The following is a 14,865-nucleotide window of genomic DNA, read 5'->3' as shown; positions in this document are numbered from 1 at the left end:
TACTGCACATCTACAAAGAACATTTAAAAGCGTTTTTTTATACTGCATTTCAGTTTCTTACGGTGACAATAAAGCCAAATCTTACACTAGCCTACTGTGAATGACAAGTCTAATTCATATAATTTTCCTCAAGATTATAGACTCTTGAGTGACAGAAACTCTTACACCACGTCAGATTCTGTGATTATATTTAGATAGTTTGGGATGTCGTTTAATACAACAGTTAAGGCCAAACAGTCATTTTGCATAGTTTAGTCACTGTGGAGAAAAAAAAAGAGAAAAAATAAACATTTAAGTCTACAACACATTATTTTTAGCTTTACTGCTGACATTAGCCGTTTGTTTACAGTGTTTCTAATGCCGTATATGTGAACAGACCAGTGCAATGTAAATCTGTGAAATAATAACTAAATGGTGAGATGATGATAATCAACAATGCATCACACAGCAGCTTTAAATCATAAATGCATGTACTGTACTTTAATGCATCATCTGGTATCTTTAATTCCACAGTGTGCAGCGAAAATCATACTGATCATGTTGCTCAGCAGATTTTCATACCAATTTTTGTTGTCTTGTTAAATTATTGTAATCCAGGGGACAGTAATCTGGAAGCCTAAAATCTGGCAAAAAACTTCCTTGAACTCTGACAAAAACAAAGTCAGAAGAAAACAAAAAATACAAAAGTGAAACAATAAAACAAAAAATGTCACACAATTCAAAACACAAGCTCATCTAAAGCCTGCAAGTGAAATAAAAATGTTCAGAATTTCTGATTTCATTCTGGATGGCTAGGAACAACAACAAAAACGTGACAAAATCAACAACACGGTATGAGGAAGAATAATACAGTTTTTAAACACTCCACCTCAACCTCTTTAAAAAAAACCAACTAGTTTCTTTCTGTTTCAAAAGGAGAAATATAAAGTGCAGGACACATTCAGATGCAGAGAGCTCCTTTCTGCATATAAACATATAGTTTAAGTCTTTTTGTGGAGAGCTCAGCCCTTTTTTTTGCCTCCCCTCCATACCGGCACTTTTTTTTTTATCTAGATCACAGAAATGAGAACTTTAACGGACGACAGTCGACACAGAGAGATTGTATTGAGAAACTGGCGGGTTGTGACTCAGCTTCAGATGCTGGGTAAAGATGACTTAACTGGTAAATAAAAAAGTATTTTGGCCTATCACTGAACCAAAAAATAATACAGAACGCCCACACAGACCTAGTAAACCTTTTGTACACCGCAGAAATTTAGCATGACGTGTACTGCATCACCTGTATTTAAAGGTGTGATTCAACTCACTGCTTGAAATTTTAGGCTTTGATTATGTGAACGCCTGATGAAATATATTCCAAGGGAGCATAATTCAGCTGATGAATAATTATCAACTAAACTGACAAAACACAGTTCCCTCTTTACACCTTACATTATCATGCATCTTGCACCCAGACAACAGCTAGATGTGGATTATTCACATTTACACTCGACACTAAAATTGCCTTAATATCCTCATAAAACCGGGCTTATCTTGCCCTTCTCAAAATGCGTATTTGCATCGAAAGCTGAGTGCTTTGACATGCATTAAATGCTGAGTTATCATATTGTGTTTTCTCATAAACATAATCCTGCAGGCGCTTACTAAAAAGGCATGCACTATTCATTATTTGTATTTGTCTTATATCAAGGCGTTTAAATAAATATGAACCAACGATTAACTCTGTGAGGCTGAATTATCTGTCAAAGAAAAGGACTAAGTCCACGACAACAATAATTTTTTCAGAATACAGCTGTATATTGTCATCTTCTGTGTTTGTGTGCCGACTGAAAAAATTCAAATGTGTCTCTAGTGATTTTGTATATGATTCCTTGTAGATGTTTCTGTATTGGGTGAATCTATACATGTATAAAACATACATGTTTAAACACCATCTAGATCAAATCTGAATGCCAAAGATGCATGTTAATGGTAGATGTAAAGAAGGTTTAAGTTTCTCTAAGCTGTTCCAGACAACACTAAGGAATACTTTTTGGAAAACCCTTATCCTGCCTTTCATTAAACGAATCAATTGCCTAAACTGCCCCACTTCTGATGTGACGACCTTCATCTGTCTGTATCCTACATGGTCAGAAGCAGAAGATATAAGGCCACACTGATAATGACAACCACTCTGCATTTGTAAAAGCAGTGCGTATCTATTCCATTTAATTTTATAACTCTTTATGCTCGACTTCAAGCAACAAAGCTGGCTGCTCTTTATGGCTTCTCTGGCGCAGTAAGGACTGGCAACAAACAGTTAACAAGCCTTGTAACAAAAGCCAAAGTCACAAAAGCCTTGTAAAAGTTGACACCATGTTTATCTACCTCCTTCAAACACCTGTTCATTCTGGACAACAAGCTACTGCATTATTTATCCTCTCCTGCTAATCTGTTTGCAACAAGGTTTCTCACAGGTGAGAGTCTGAACCGAGAGCTTTGAATCCAGCCTTTTTTACTCCAAGATTCTGAATTCATTCTAACCTGTCAGGATGAAGGCTGGAGAGAACATAAATCAAGGAAACCACAACTGGGGCATCCTTACTATCTGTATATGTTACAGATTTAGTCATTACACCATTAAACACATTTAAAACGGCTCTTTGCACATGAGCATACAGCCAGCGAGTTCATTTGTAGTGAACCAACTTTGAAAAAAAGCATCAAACTTCCAGGATCAAGATATTTCTCATTCAAGACATAACTCCTGACATGCTTAGCAGGGCCTGATCATATGCAATTTTATTTCCCCTCATGATTGAAATCCAATTATTCAACAGGTCACACCTGTTGAGCAACCACCTTTTTTTTATATTTACTTGGACCTGTAGACACATTATTGGACAGTTTTTTGTTTGTTTTCTTTTTACACCTGTGCAGATTTAAATTGTACTTTTAATAGACACACAGCATCAAGCACAGAGTAGTGAACTATCAGTTTGCCGTACTGTACATATAAATGTTAAGCATTAACCAAAAGTCAGTCATGCTTCTCTCATACTTGACATGATTCATTTTAAGCACCTATGACAATACTCCTCAGATGTCCACTGACCTGAGTCCTACTTCAGGGATTGGATTTAGTACCAAACTAACTTTTGTCCGGAGACTTTATCAGTTTAGTATTCTTGGTGTTGTCTGGATTTAATTATCAATTTGTCAGTTTGTTTTGCTTTCAAGTCCGGAGGTTTCTCTTTTTCAGGCGAAAAAAAGGAACTAGATTGAAGGATATAAGGACTCCGTCTGCAAGACCAGGGTTATGACACAACTCATGCATTTAGCTGGTAAAAGACACTGCAGGAGGCCGACCACAGTGACATAATAACAGCAACACTGACTGTAAAACATTATTTCCTGCAGGTTCTCCTCCGAAAACTGACTAGAGAACATCAATCAAGACTGATCATGCTTCCCTTTATTCCTGCTCTGCACCAGCGTTTTTCAGCCTGGTTTGCTGTGTCTAAAGAGGGCTTCAAACTCAGCTTGTTCCTAAACGGGGAGACGGCGGAAGATGGAAGAAAAGCAGTGGCCGACCCCACATTCCCTAGGAGGTCTCCATCATGCGTATATCCTCTGTTTCTGTAGCTTCCTCCTTTGTCCACCTCCCTGTGTTTGTCCACAGTCCCGCCTCCAAACAGCGCTTCATTGGGTACTCTGCCACCTGCTGGAGAGAGACAAAGACAGGAGGGTTCACTGACAACCAAAACCATCACAGGTTTGTGTTTTTATAACGAACAAATGAAAATCAAAAATAGGTTTTAAGGGGAGAGAGAGAGAAACTCTGAGGATTAACCTACTGTTGCTTTGTTAGATTATAAGGGGATTATAAGGGTTATGTAACTTCACTCTGCCTCTTTAACATTTCATGCACTCATATCTGAGCTGCAACTAGAATTTTGATCGTAGATTCACAAATTTTCCTTTCTGAAGATTTTGCCATGAACTGACAAAAATCTGGAAGGCTTTTCTTCAGAACAACTATTTCTCATTTGTGTATGCTCTTGCAATCACTCCTCAGAGACGGACTCTTGAGTTCAAATTGAAGTGAAGAAAGACGCTACAGGATGAAAACAGCACAACTCTAAAAGCAAGACCAGGAGAACCAAGCGTCGGTTTTGATGGGCTCAGTCGCATTCCTGGGTCATCTTTCCTCTTTGAGAGAAGAGGGGGAGGTTTTTTCTTTTCTCTGAGTAGCTGTTTGGCAGCAACTCGAGCTGAGAGGCCAATAGAGGGGAGGAGGATTCATTCACTCTCTTTTACAAAAGGCTTTCAACCAAGATCCCTAAATAGATTCATGATTTTACAGTTTAGTCTGTGGCATTTTGGCAACTTCACACCTTTACTTCATCTAAATGTTGAATGTTGCTGGTCACATAATATGACTTCACTGGCTCCACTCATGTAACCTGGAAACATAATGACGCAAAACAATAATCTCTGAGGGGGAATTGTCTGTGATACCTGACATGCTGACATGATGATTATGGGGAAAATGACAAAGAAAGGCATGACAGAGGTGATGATATTGTCTATTATTTTGTAGGAGGACAACCGCTTGTTCGTTAATTATGTTAACTAATCTTTGATTCCTAAGAAAAATAAGAGACAGACTCGCCTGGATTCCAAAGTTGGTAAGAGCAGACCCTCGGCCTGCAGAACCGACCTTTGTAACCCTCTAAGTGGGGGTTGATTAGTGATGCTCAACAAACTAAGAAAGACCTCCTAGAAACCATTTCTGACCAACAACTTGTGAAGCCTCTCTGCAAATCTGAGCCAAACCTGAAATTCATGTAAATTAAATGTCTAATTATTATGCAAGTTATATCACGTTATTTGTCATGTAAATACAAGAAGAATAGTATAACTTTCATAGTTGTGTGACTATCTACTAAAGAGATATAGGACTTTGAATTTATTACCTTTGTACTACATGTAATAATACTGCCCTCTATTGACAAGAGTCAAATTCCCTTATGTTAAGAGTTAATGAATGTTCGGTAACCATTGATTTGTATTTTAAAATCACCCAAGCGTTTAACCTGTGATCTATTAACCTCATAGACAGTCATATTTTAGTAGTTAAATTAGATAAGTAGTTGTATTGAAAGAATGAAGTTTCTGAAGTAATAGGAATGTAAAGATATAATGTTTGAACTTATATTTAAATATGTTTCTGGAAGTAATCTAATCACATAAGTGTTGCCTAACTTTATTTCCTTTCACTATAATATTAAACTTTATTTCAGTAGATGGTTTGAGATGTGTAAATAGTTTGAGAAAGTTGAATCAATGAAGGTTGTATGCTTAGACATCGTGACGTGTTAATTCATATTAATGTTTGTTATGTTATTAGAAGAACCGACGTATTATGAAACATGTGTAAACTTAACTGTTTTCTTGAACGGTTTTACAAATATGATTGCAGGACTGTTATTAATCAGAAAATATCATGAAATGCTTGAACATTAATTAAAAAGAATGTGTTTACAGCTTTAATGTGAAATACTAGGCCACAGTGACCTGAAGTGTGATTTTTGCATGTAAAAACTCAAAATTAGACTTCCCCAAAATTCTTTTTCTTCAGACTGCAAAGCACCAGCCACACCTAAAGCTCCAAGAACGAAGAAATTGAATATTCATCAATAATGCGGCATGAAAAACCTTTAGAACACACCCAAACTATCCTAACTGGAAAGAAAGCCTCAAAGAGATTCCTCTTTGAGCTGGCCTCTGAGAACTCGAGAAAATTGAGAAAAAACGTCTCTTTTATTTGTTTTTCAATCAAATACATCTATGGTTAATCTTTTATTGCAACAAGTTAATTTGTTTTGTTTTATTAGTAACATTAAGTCTTGTATTTCCACATACAGTATTTTATTTTGTAGTAAACGCTTCTGAAGATTTGACTATAGTCAGTCTAAACTTTATTCGGCACAAAACTCAAGTTACGACAAGCCAACCAAAGCCTGAATCCTCAACTTAAACTACTGAAGCAGAAGAAGAACGCTTGAAACTGAACCTCTACCTGCTCTCTGAGAACAATACTGCAATTTATTTTTCTGTGGATATAAACCAAGTATGAGACTCAAGATCGATTTTGTGGTACGAAAAACTGTTGAGATTGCTGCTACAATGGAATATGTGATACCTGAGAAATAAGAATTATGTTCTTTTCTGTTTTGCACTACTGACTTATCAGGTTTAAGCTTGAGATATTACACTTCCAGCAAAAATGTGACTAAGTCAGATAAAACTAAAAGTGAGAATATTCTGCCAAATTTCTACCATGTGGGAGGAGTTCGGGGTTACAAATGATAGAAAAACACAAGACAAGACAAGACAAAAGGCTGTCTGCAAATATTCTATGCAGGTCTGGTCTGATAACATCACTGACATGTACTCAAGATCCTTGTATCAGAATCAGAATCCTCTTTATTGGCCAAGTATGTTTACACATATGAGGAATTTGACCCCAGTTTAGTGGCTCTCAGTGAACCTACACAGAATAACAACAAAACAATCTTCAAAAATATACGCAAGGAATAGCTATATACAGGTGGACCTGTTTCTGTAAACTTTAAACAGGTTACAAATAATGCAACGAAGTAAAGAATGCAAGGAATGATGAGATATATATTAAACGGTAAAACTAGAAATACCACCTTGCAATTGAATGCCTCTGCCAACCAGTCAAGTTGCAGTTTACATCCATGTCTGTCCACACTCACATAATATTTATATATTATATATCATATAATAAAAGGTATTAAGTGTATTTTCATTGTATGTGTTGACATGTTTGGCCAATAAAGCTGATTCTGATAAAAGACAAAGTTGTAGCCATGACAGGAGACGCTTCAGATGGATGTTGCTGCAAAAAAGCTATAAATTCTAAAACGTGGATGCTTCACACACGTCTTCAACCCGGCAGCACAGATGATCTATACAATCACCACAGTTTCAAGGTGGGCACCCAAGATTAGTGTCACCAATTCAGTATCAGACTAAATGTGAAATATAGTCACAATCTCCCCTTCTGTTCTGTTTATATACATACTGTATAGTAGGTAGTTATGTACAGTATATACAGCCTATTTAGATATACAGTAGTGAGTAAAATGCATTGCACATTTTGAATTTTAGACTAAAATAAATATATATAATTTGTAGGTACAGTGGGTATTACAGCGGTCAGGGTAAGTGGACAGTGCCACGGTGAGTTAACTGTTCATAAGTGTGGCGGCGAGGGGGGAGAAAATGTTCCTGTGTCAGGTGGTTTTGGCGTAGAGTGTTCTGTACACATAAAGTGTTCAGTATGTGGGTGAAGTTACACTCTGGCAGTGGCTGTGTACACAAGTGGTATCTTGTGCAGTGTTTTTTTTGTGTATTTTTTTTCTGAATCCTTCCCTCTTGCTTTGTAATATTGTCACCATTTGTGAGAAACGATGGAGAGACACGTGTGTTTTCAAGCCAGGTAATTGTGCCACCATGTAATTTGTGCAGCTAACAAGACATATACAAATAATGCAGAAAGGGACAAAAATATGTCAAAGTCATTATCCTGCTAAGATGAAAACTGAACGTGAGCAAGCAAATGTGAAAATGGTTATATTGTGTGACATTATAATACTGAGAAACAGAGCAAAACATGAGCTGACACTTAAAAATCCAGCAGCCAGCTAAAAGAAAACATTACCAGTTTCATGTATCAGAGAACTGACATCTATATAATAACTCAATGGTGCCATCTAGGGTATCTGCAATAATCTGTGTCAATTTTCAACCAGTCTGTTATTGCATACGACAAAATAACTAAAAGTAATCTTAAATAATAAGCCCAACAATATTGCAGAAATGTATCATATTACCTCAGAGATTGACAATCTTTACATGGTTTCTCTACAAAAATGATTTACTTAGGAGGAAACTCAAGTAGAAACACTTACTGGATGTAAAGAGTCCTGGGCTTCTTTGGGGTCGAGTCTGCAGTGTGTGCCTGTACTCTGCTGTTCAGTGTTGTTGGGTGTATCACCTTTACACTTGACAGCGTATTCTTTCAGTCTGTATTTGAAGGCCTCGAGCTCTGCATGGAAGACTTCTAAGTAGACGTCTTGTCCTTCCTACACAGCAACAAAGGCAACAATGTTAGGAAAACAAAGCACAGCATGGCTTACAGCACACAGCACCTGTCTGCGCTTTTGTCAGCAGAAATCAAATTCACCCAGCCTGTATTAACATGTACTGAAGAATGGAGCCGTAAACTATGTTAAATCATGTGGCTACACACAGCAGTTGAAAGCCACAGGTGGTACAGTACTGTACATACAGTATCTATCAGATGTAGGTGCCTTACTTTGGCTTTGTGGAAGAACTGTCTGAAGCAGCCTCTTGGATCCTGCTGAGAATTTGAGGCCATCTCCAGGATGAACTGCATGACAACGGCTTGGTGCGCCACCTGCTCCATTAGTGCTTCTTTCTGCAGAACAAAAAACAAAAAAACTGATTTAAGAGTGTCTTAACAGTACGCACCTTTAACCTCTTTAGCTGCCCACACATCATAAAGCACTTTAAAAAAAAAAAAGTAACAGTTACTGAACAATTGAATACTCAACATCTATGCAGTAATATAAAGTATATGGTGTGTTAGGAGTCAAACTCTTCCTGGAGTATCAGTGAGCAAGACTTTGGAGACATCTCATGAAAAATACATTTCAGGGCTATATACAGTACAGGGCTGCCAACTCTCATGCACTGACCATGAGACTCACGCAATACGTCCATTTTCTTGTGCAGTGAAAAACAAATTTGTGACTGATAACTTTGTGGTGCAAAAAGAGGACACTGACAGCGCAAGGACAGACAAGACAGAGCAGCACTGTGCAGCAGTGAATTATTCAGAGCATCAAGAGGAAAGTGAGAAATATACACAAATCTATATCATAATGTAATATCTATACCCCTCGCTAATTATGTATCTATCCAAGTTTGCTCCCACATTTTAAAACATATCCAGGCACTTGTGCATCGACCTGTTTACTTCTATTTGAATAGACCTGAGAAAGGAGAGAGGAGCATAGATCTTTCTTCGTTTTGAAGAAAAGTGTATCTCAAAAATGCTACCTTTTTTGCTAATTTGCTAATAATCATATTGCGTGAGTCTACATTAGTTTAAATTAAAATAATAAAATTTCTTGTGAACATGTGAAAATTAGGACCCACAAATGGGACTGACAAAGCAGATGAGGCCTTTCTCAACAGAAAGAACTGTTGAACCTATTTGACTCTTAAATACCTAATATATGCTGGTTCCTTTGAAGGGTGTTTATATTGAAGTCATTATCTGTGTGTGTGTGTGTGTGTGAGTTAGCATGCAGCCTTACTTTGTTGAACTCTGTTGACTCAGTAGGAAAAGCACAGGAGTGAAAATGGATGGATGTTGTACTGGCATAAAATGAATGATGGGTGAATTCCATTTAGCTGTTTCAGTTTCAGATTTCTGCTACTGTGTATACTGGCTCACTGTCATGGCTTACTGGGACACGTGAATACAAGAGAGCCATCGTTAATGTTACTAGTAACACCTGTACCTTTCCTACCATGACAAGTTGAAATTTATTTTGTGAAAAAGGGCTATTTTAATCAAAGTGGCCAGTGCAGTTTATGCAACTACTCCAAAAGTGCATTTTCATTGTCTGCAGATGTCAGTGCACATGCTCAGGCACGCGGTTCGTTGTTTACATGGCTTTTCTAGTTTGACGAGCTGAGATGAATGGACTCAGTACATTACCCTTTCTTGCTGTAGTCTGATGCACCACAGAATTAAGAAGTTGGCTGTTTCCTCACTTATGAGCTGAGGCATGTTTGCAAGGAATCGCTGACTGTCATCCCATCTCCGCAACATACCTGATGAATAGAAACAAAGTATATCAGATTAGGTCTTCTGAAGACTTAGAACCACATGAGTGTTTTTTCATTTGAACTGTCAAAAAAAAAACTCCATAGTGATAATATTCTGAGGAACTGTAATATAATAAGCACTGCAGTGACTTTTAAAAGTGCTTTGAAGTATTTTTTTTCTTACAGATTGTATGGTTAATACACAGAAGACAAAAGGATAATAATTGTATCAAAAATGCTTTTTTTGTTTGCAGAGATAAAGTAGTAGCCTGTTCATACAAGGCCGAGTGTGCAACATGTTGTCTCTTGCAACATTTGCTGCTGTTTTGTGAGAATGTTACTATGTTGATTAATTATACAGACGGGTGACAAATTAAAGGAAAAACTGGTACAGGCATGAATGCTTCACCCCATCATCACTCCTCATCACAGTGAGGGGATCTGGTGACTCTGTTATGCTGTGGGGGGCATTTTTCTGGCATGGTTTGGGTCCACTTGTCCCCTTAGAGGGAAGGGTCACTGCAAATCAATACAAATTTGTTCTGAGTGATCACCTTTATCCTATGATGAAACATTTTTATCCTGATGGGGGTGGTCTCTTCCAGGATGATAATGCCCCAATTCACAGGACATGAAGGGTCACTGAATGGTTTGATGAGTATGAAAATGATGTGAATCATATGCTATGACTTTCACAGTCACCAGATCTCAACCCAATTGAACACCTATGGGAGATTTTGGACTGACGTGTTAGACAGCGCTCTCCACCACCATCATCAAAACACCACATGAGGGAATATCTTTTGGAAGAATAGTGTTCATCCCTCCAGAAGAGTTCAAAGACTTGTAGAATCAATGCAAAGGCTGAGAAACACCATTCTTCAAAAAGATATTCCCTCATTTGATGTTTTGATGATACATGCAGGGTAAATTGTGTATCCTGCATTTCCTGTTCCAACTTTCAACTTTATTATTATCCCAAAGGAATTTTATTTGCAGGCAGTCATAAGACTCAGGTCATATGAATTGAGGTCAATGAGCAGAATCATCCTCTATGTTTTAAGATAATAGAAATTATCTAAAAGTTATAATTAAAGTATTATAACTAGTATAATAAAAGTTGAAAGTAAGGACTGTGATATAGACTCTTTAATGCAGTGCAAGGTTTCATGCTGGCTAGTGTTTTTGGCAATAATTTAAATGGTGCCTCTATAAAAATTTACATAGGAAGTACTCCTAATTTGGATAAAAATCAGCTGATTCAAACTATAGTGTAATTGACAAGAACCAGGAGTTTGCTGAAAAACAGTGGCGACTTGCCTCCTTCCACCACAGTTAAATATGAAAGTGTTCATGTGAAACGAGTAAAACTTAAATCATTCAAGTATGCACATGAAAACTTAATACTATGACCTCTGTCAGCGAATCCTGCCTAAACCTGCAACAATCTTCAAGCCACAAGTTGCACAGCTAAAAGATTATATTTCATTTAAGTGAAAACAAACTAGACCCAGCCTTTCGACAATTCCTATTTGCCATATTCTGATTTGACATGTCACTTACCAAAATGCCTGATCTCTTGCTCATACTTTTGGAGAAACGTCTTGCACTTGTCCTGATCCATTTCTACAGGTTGACTTTGGACATTGATAATACTCTGGAAGAGAGAGAAGACAATAACTGAGTGCTGATGGTTTCACTACATGGGCAGTATATAATAAAGTAAGTATGAGAAAATGTTAATAAACAGACAACAACACAATGTAACTGTGTCTCTTAAAAACATCTAATAATGACAGGAGTTGTGTTTGCATTTGTGATTTAGTTAAGTTTTATTTCCCACTCTTACCTTATCAAAAACATCCCAGCTTCTGACAGCTCCGAGCACAGGACTGCGGCTGGGTTCCTGACCCCCCAGCATGCTCTCCTTGCGGCGCCACTCCTCCACAGTGTGTGTGAGTTCTGTGGGGCAGGCCAGAGTCCGAGCGCGTTCCTGCTCCAGGGACTCAGAGCTGTGGACGCCTAGAGAACATAGCTGGTCCTGGGCCTCTGCCAGTGTCCAGCTGGACACGATAGAGGCCTTAACACGACGCTGCTGGCTCTGGCATAGTGATGCCATGGCACTATCACAAAGGTGAGATGATGGTGTCTGATGTGACACAGTATGAAAAGAAAAAGGGACAAGAGATCAAAGGAACAGTCAGTCAGTGACTTGAGTCAAATAAAGAGTCCATACTTTGTACACATAGAGGACAGTGTACGCATAAAAAGATAGCTTAAGATGTAAATATTAGAGCACTGATTTGCAAATGTGTACACAATAATCCTGTGCATTTTAATTTCACCATCTGTCTCCAGTAAGTTTGACGATGCAAAAACCCCCATAAGAGGAGGTCACATCAACAACATCCCCCTGAGGAGAGAGGGATTATATTTATTCTGGATATCTCTCATCACCAGGGGGCTTAACTTTAAAACCTAATCTTAATCCTTATTTTAGTCCCAACTATTCTACATCATTTTTTCCGCCTACAGTATGATTCTCTCTCCTGGGACTGAACAGCTGACATCTACATACTCCCCAATCGCTCTGAGTCATCAAGTAAATTTAGGCCATTAGCTTTTAAGCTTTCATGACATGCTGTATTTGTAACAGGGTGGAGTGAGAGGGTTAAAAATAAATAAATGCTTGTTTCCATCTATCCATGGTTATACAAACAGCCTAAATGCCTCTTCTGGTCATCAACCAGCCTTCACACACACAGCTGTCAGTGTCTGATAATATCGAGGACCAGGGGAATTGACAGAAGAGAGAGCTGCTGTGTCCTGTTGTGGCCTCTGATCTCACCGTCCCGCATACGGATGAGCTCTTTCCGAAGCTGATTTCAGCAATGTCCTCACAGGACGATGACAGCGCAAGAGGTCTGTTTACCTTATATGCTAAAGTAGAAGGAGGCTAAAGTAACTGCGCGACTGTGGGTTTGCACCAGGTTAGCAGTGACTGTTTTATACCATGAAAGGGAGGTCAGCTGCCCCCTCTGATCTCCCCAACTGACGAGAAAACTACACTTTATTAAAGGTTAGAAACTGAACAACGAAATAAGAAATGCAAGACTACTGAAAAACACACGCTACTTGCTGTTCAAGACATCAAACTTGGCACTTTAATGACACCCAAACAGGCTTAGCTTAACTGTTAGCATGAACGCTAAGTTACCTCTATGACAGAAAGTGAGGTCGACGCCAACAAGCAGTCGGCTAGCATGAGCTAACTTACCTGCTGGTGAGGGTGAACGCCACTGCAGCCCCTGCCCGGTGAAGCTGGGTCACTGCCAGGCTCTTCGACAGGGTAAATGGGGGCTCCGTTACCCAGCCACTCCATCACTGCTGCGCCGCTAGCTGGCTAGCTGTGTTTGGAGAACCAGAAACAGTGTTGCACTGTGAGACCCGCTGTTCCCCCCCCGAGTTAAATATGATCTAAATGCCACTCTGACACTCCGACAGACCTGACTGGGGAATATGAAGCACCACAGCTCCTGTAAATAACAACGTTACCTAACCAAAAACAACAACAACAACAGTCACCAACGGCGGTGCCAACATCAGTTGCCTAGAGGTGACGCGCAGAGCACGTGGTAAACAACTTGGACCACGTGTCCACGCTTTCAATTATTTCTATTCTAGTCTATAATCAAGGGACACTTAAGCTATGTTTAAGGTCATCATGAGATAAAAATTATATTATAAGACAAACTTGATTTGGGGCAGCGTCATATTAACATACGGTACTGTGCAAAACTTTTAGGCACTAAAAGTGAGGATGCTTTCAAATATGATACCATGAATAGTTTTTTATTTATCAGTTAACTTCATAAAAAGTTCAGTAAACAGAAGAAACCTAAATGAAATCAACATTGTTTGTGATCAAGTTTTGCCTTTAAAACAGCACCAGTTCTCCTAGGCACACTGTTTTGTTTTTGCACACAGTTTTTCATGGTACTTGCCAGATAGGTTGTTCCAAGCGACTTAACTTGCCACATTTCTTCTGTGGATTTATGGGTCTCAGTTGTCTCTGTCTCTTAATGTAATCCCAGACTTTGTGGATGATGTTGAGATCAGGGCTCTGTCGGGGCCATACCATCTGTTGCAGGACTCCTTGTTCTTCTTGTAGGTGAAGATAGTTCTTCAGGACTCTGGTTGTATGTTTGGGGCCATTGTCGTAAATGTGGGACAGATCAGACGCCTCTCTGATGGTATTGCATGATGGATAAGAACCCAAACATCTAAAGCGCCTATTATTTTTGCATAGTACTGTATGTAGTTGCCTGGTTTGTAATCCAGCCTTCATTTGGAGTTTACCAAGTTTACCTCCTCAATACACTTCCAAAGAAAAATGACTGTTGTTAAGTCATTGTATAGGGCTCTTTTATAAGGTATATAAATGTGGCTGTGACAAAGAATGCTACAGGAAGTCATTCCTGCCAACTGCCATCAGTCTGTACAATGACTCTCCTCTGACAGTGAAGACAGACTGCTCTCATGGATTTTCATTTACGCATTATCCATCACATCTGTTATATCTCAGATTGATCTGGTGATTATCTTTCAAGTACAATATGTACATACTGTTACATATGTACAGTATATACATTATGTAAATTCAAGTATCAAGTAACATTCATGGACAATCATGCACCTTAGGCTACTACCTTAGCAACATCCACCTGACTTGCACTAATGTACAGTGTACTATACTATAGCATATTAACATCATTGAACAGTGTATACTCAACAAATAGTATATTATAGTTAGGGTTATATTCTATTATCTCCCCTGCTCCACCTATCCATCACTCTTGGATTAGAGATATTTTCTACTTTGTTAATATGGAAAACATTAGGTGTACACTGAGAGGATCATCTGCCAGT

At 38.5% G+C, this 14,865-nt stretch overlaps 2 protein-coding genes across 4 annotated transcripts in view; one reads left to right on the top strand and one right to left on the bottom strand.

Annotated features, from left to right (window-relative positions):
* Positions 1 to 452: 452 nt before the first annotated feature.
* cdc37l1 (cell division cycle 37-like 1) lies at positions 453 to 13,569 on the bottom strand. 2 transcript variants are annotated; one of them, XM_044333637.1, is made up of 8 exons: positions 13,443 to 13,569; positions 13,214 to 13,343; positions 11,786 to 12,085; positions 11,500 to 11,593; positions 9,827 to 9,942; positions 8,393 to 8,515; positions 7,986 to 8,159; positions 453 to 3,703 (listed from the first exon to the last, which is right to left on the bottom strand). In XM_044333637.1, exons 2-8 carry the CDS (start codon positions 13,316 to 13,318, stop codon positions 3,584 to 3,586), a joined length of 1,032 nt encoding a protein of 343 aa, XP_044189572.1. In that variant the 5' UTR covers positions 13,319 to 13,343; positions 13,443 to 13,569; the 3' UTR covers positions 453 to 3,583. The 2 variants fall into 2 exon arrangements, with proteins under 2 accessions (XP_044189572.1, XP_044189573.1); XM_044333638.1 differs by having other exon boundaries at positions 453 to 3,700.
* Positions 12,719 to 14,865, top strand: part of exd3 (exonuclease 3'-5' domain containing 3) — a 46,753-nt gene continuing 44,606 nt past the window's right edge. Inside the window, exon 1 of one of the 2 annotated variants that reach the window (XM_044333632.1) lies at positions 12,719 to 12,858. The gene's annotated coding sequence lies outside the window, so the exon portion shown is untranslated. Of the gene's footprint in view, positions 12,859 to 12,996; positions 13,016 to 14,865 lie in introns of those variants that run through there. The other variant, XM_044333634.1, reaches the window with a different exon arrangement.

The sequence above is a fragment of the Thunnus albacares genome, chromosome 18 (assembly GCF_914725855.1).
Source record: "Thunnus albacares chromosome 18, fThuAlb1.1, whole genome shotgun sequence".
Lineage (NCBI taxonomy): Eukaryota > Metazoa > Chordata > Actinopteri > Scombriformes > Scombridae > Thunnus > Thunnus albacares.
The sequence above is the reverse complement of the archived record's forward strand: the minus strand, read 5'-3'. Positions and strand labels throughout refer to the sequence as shown.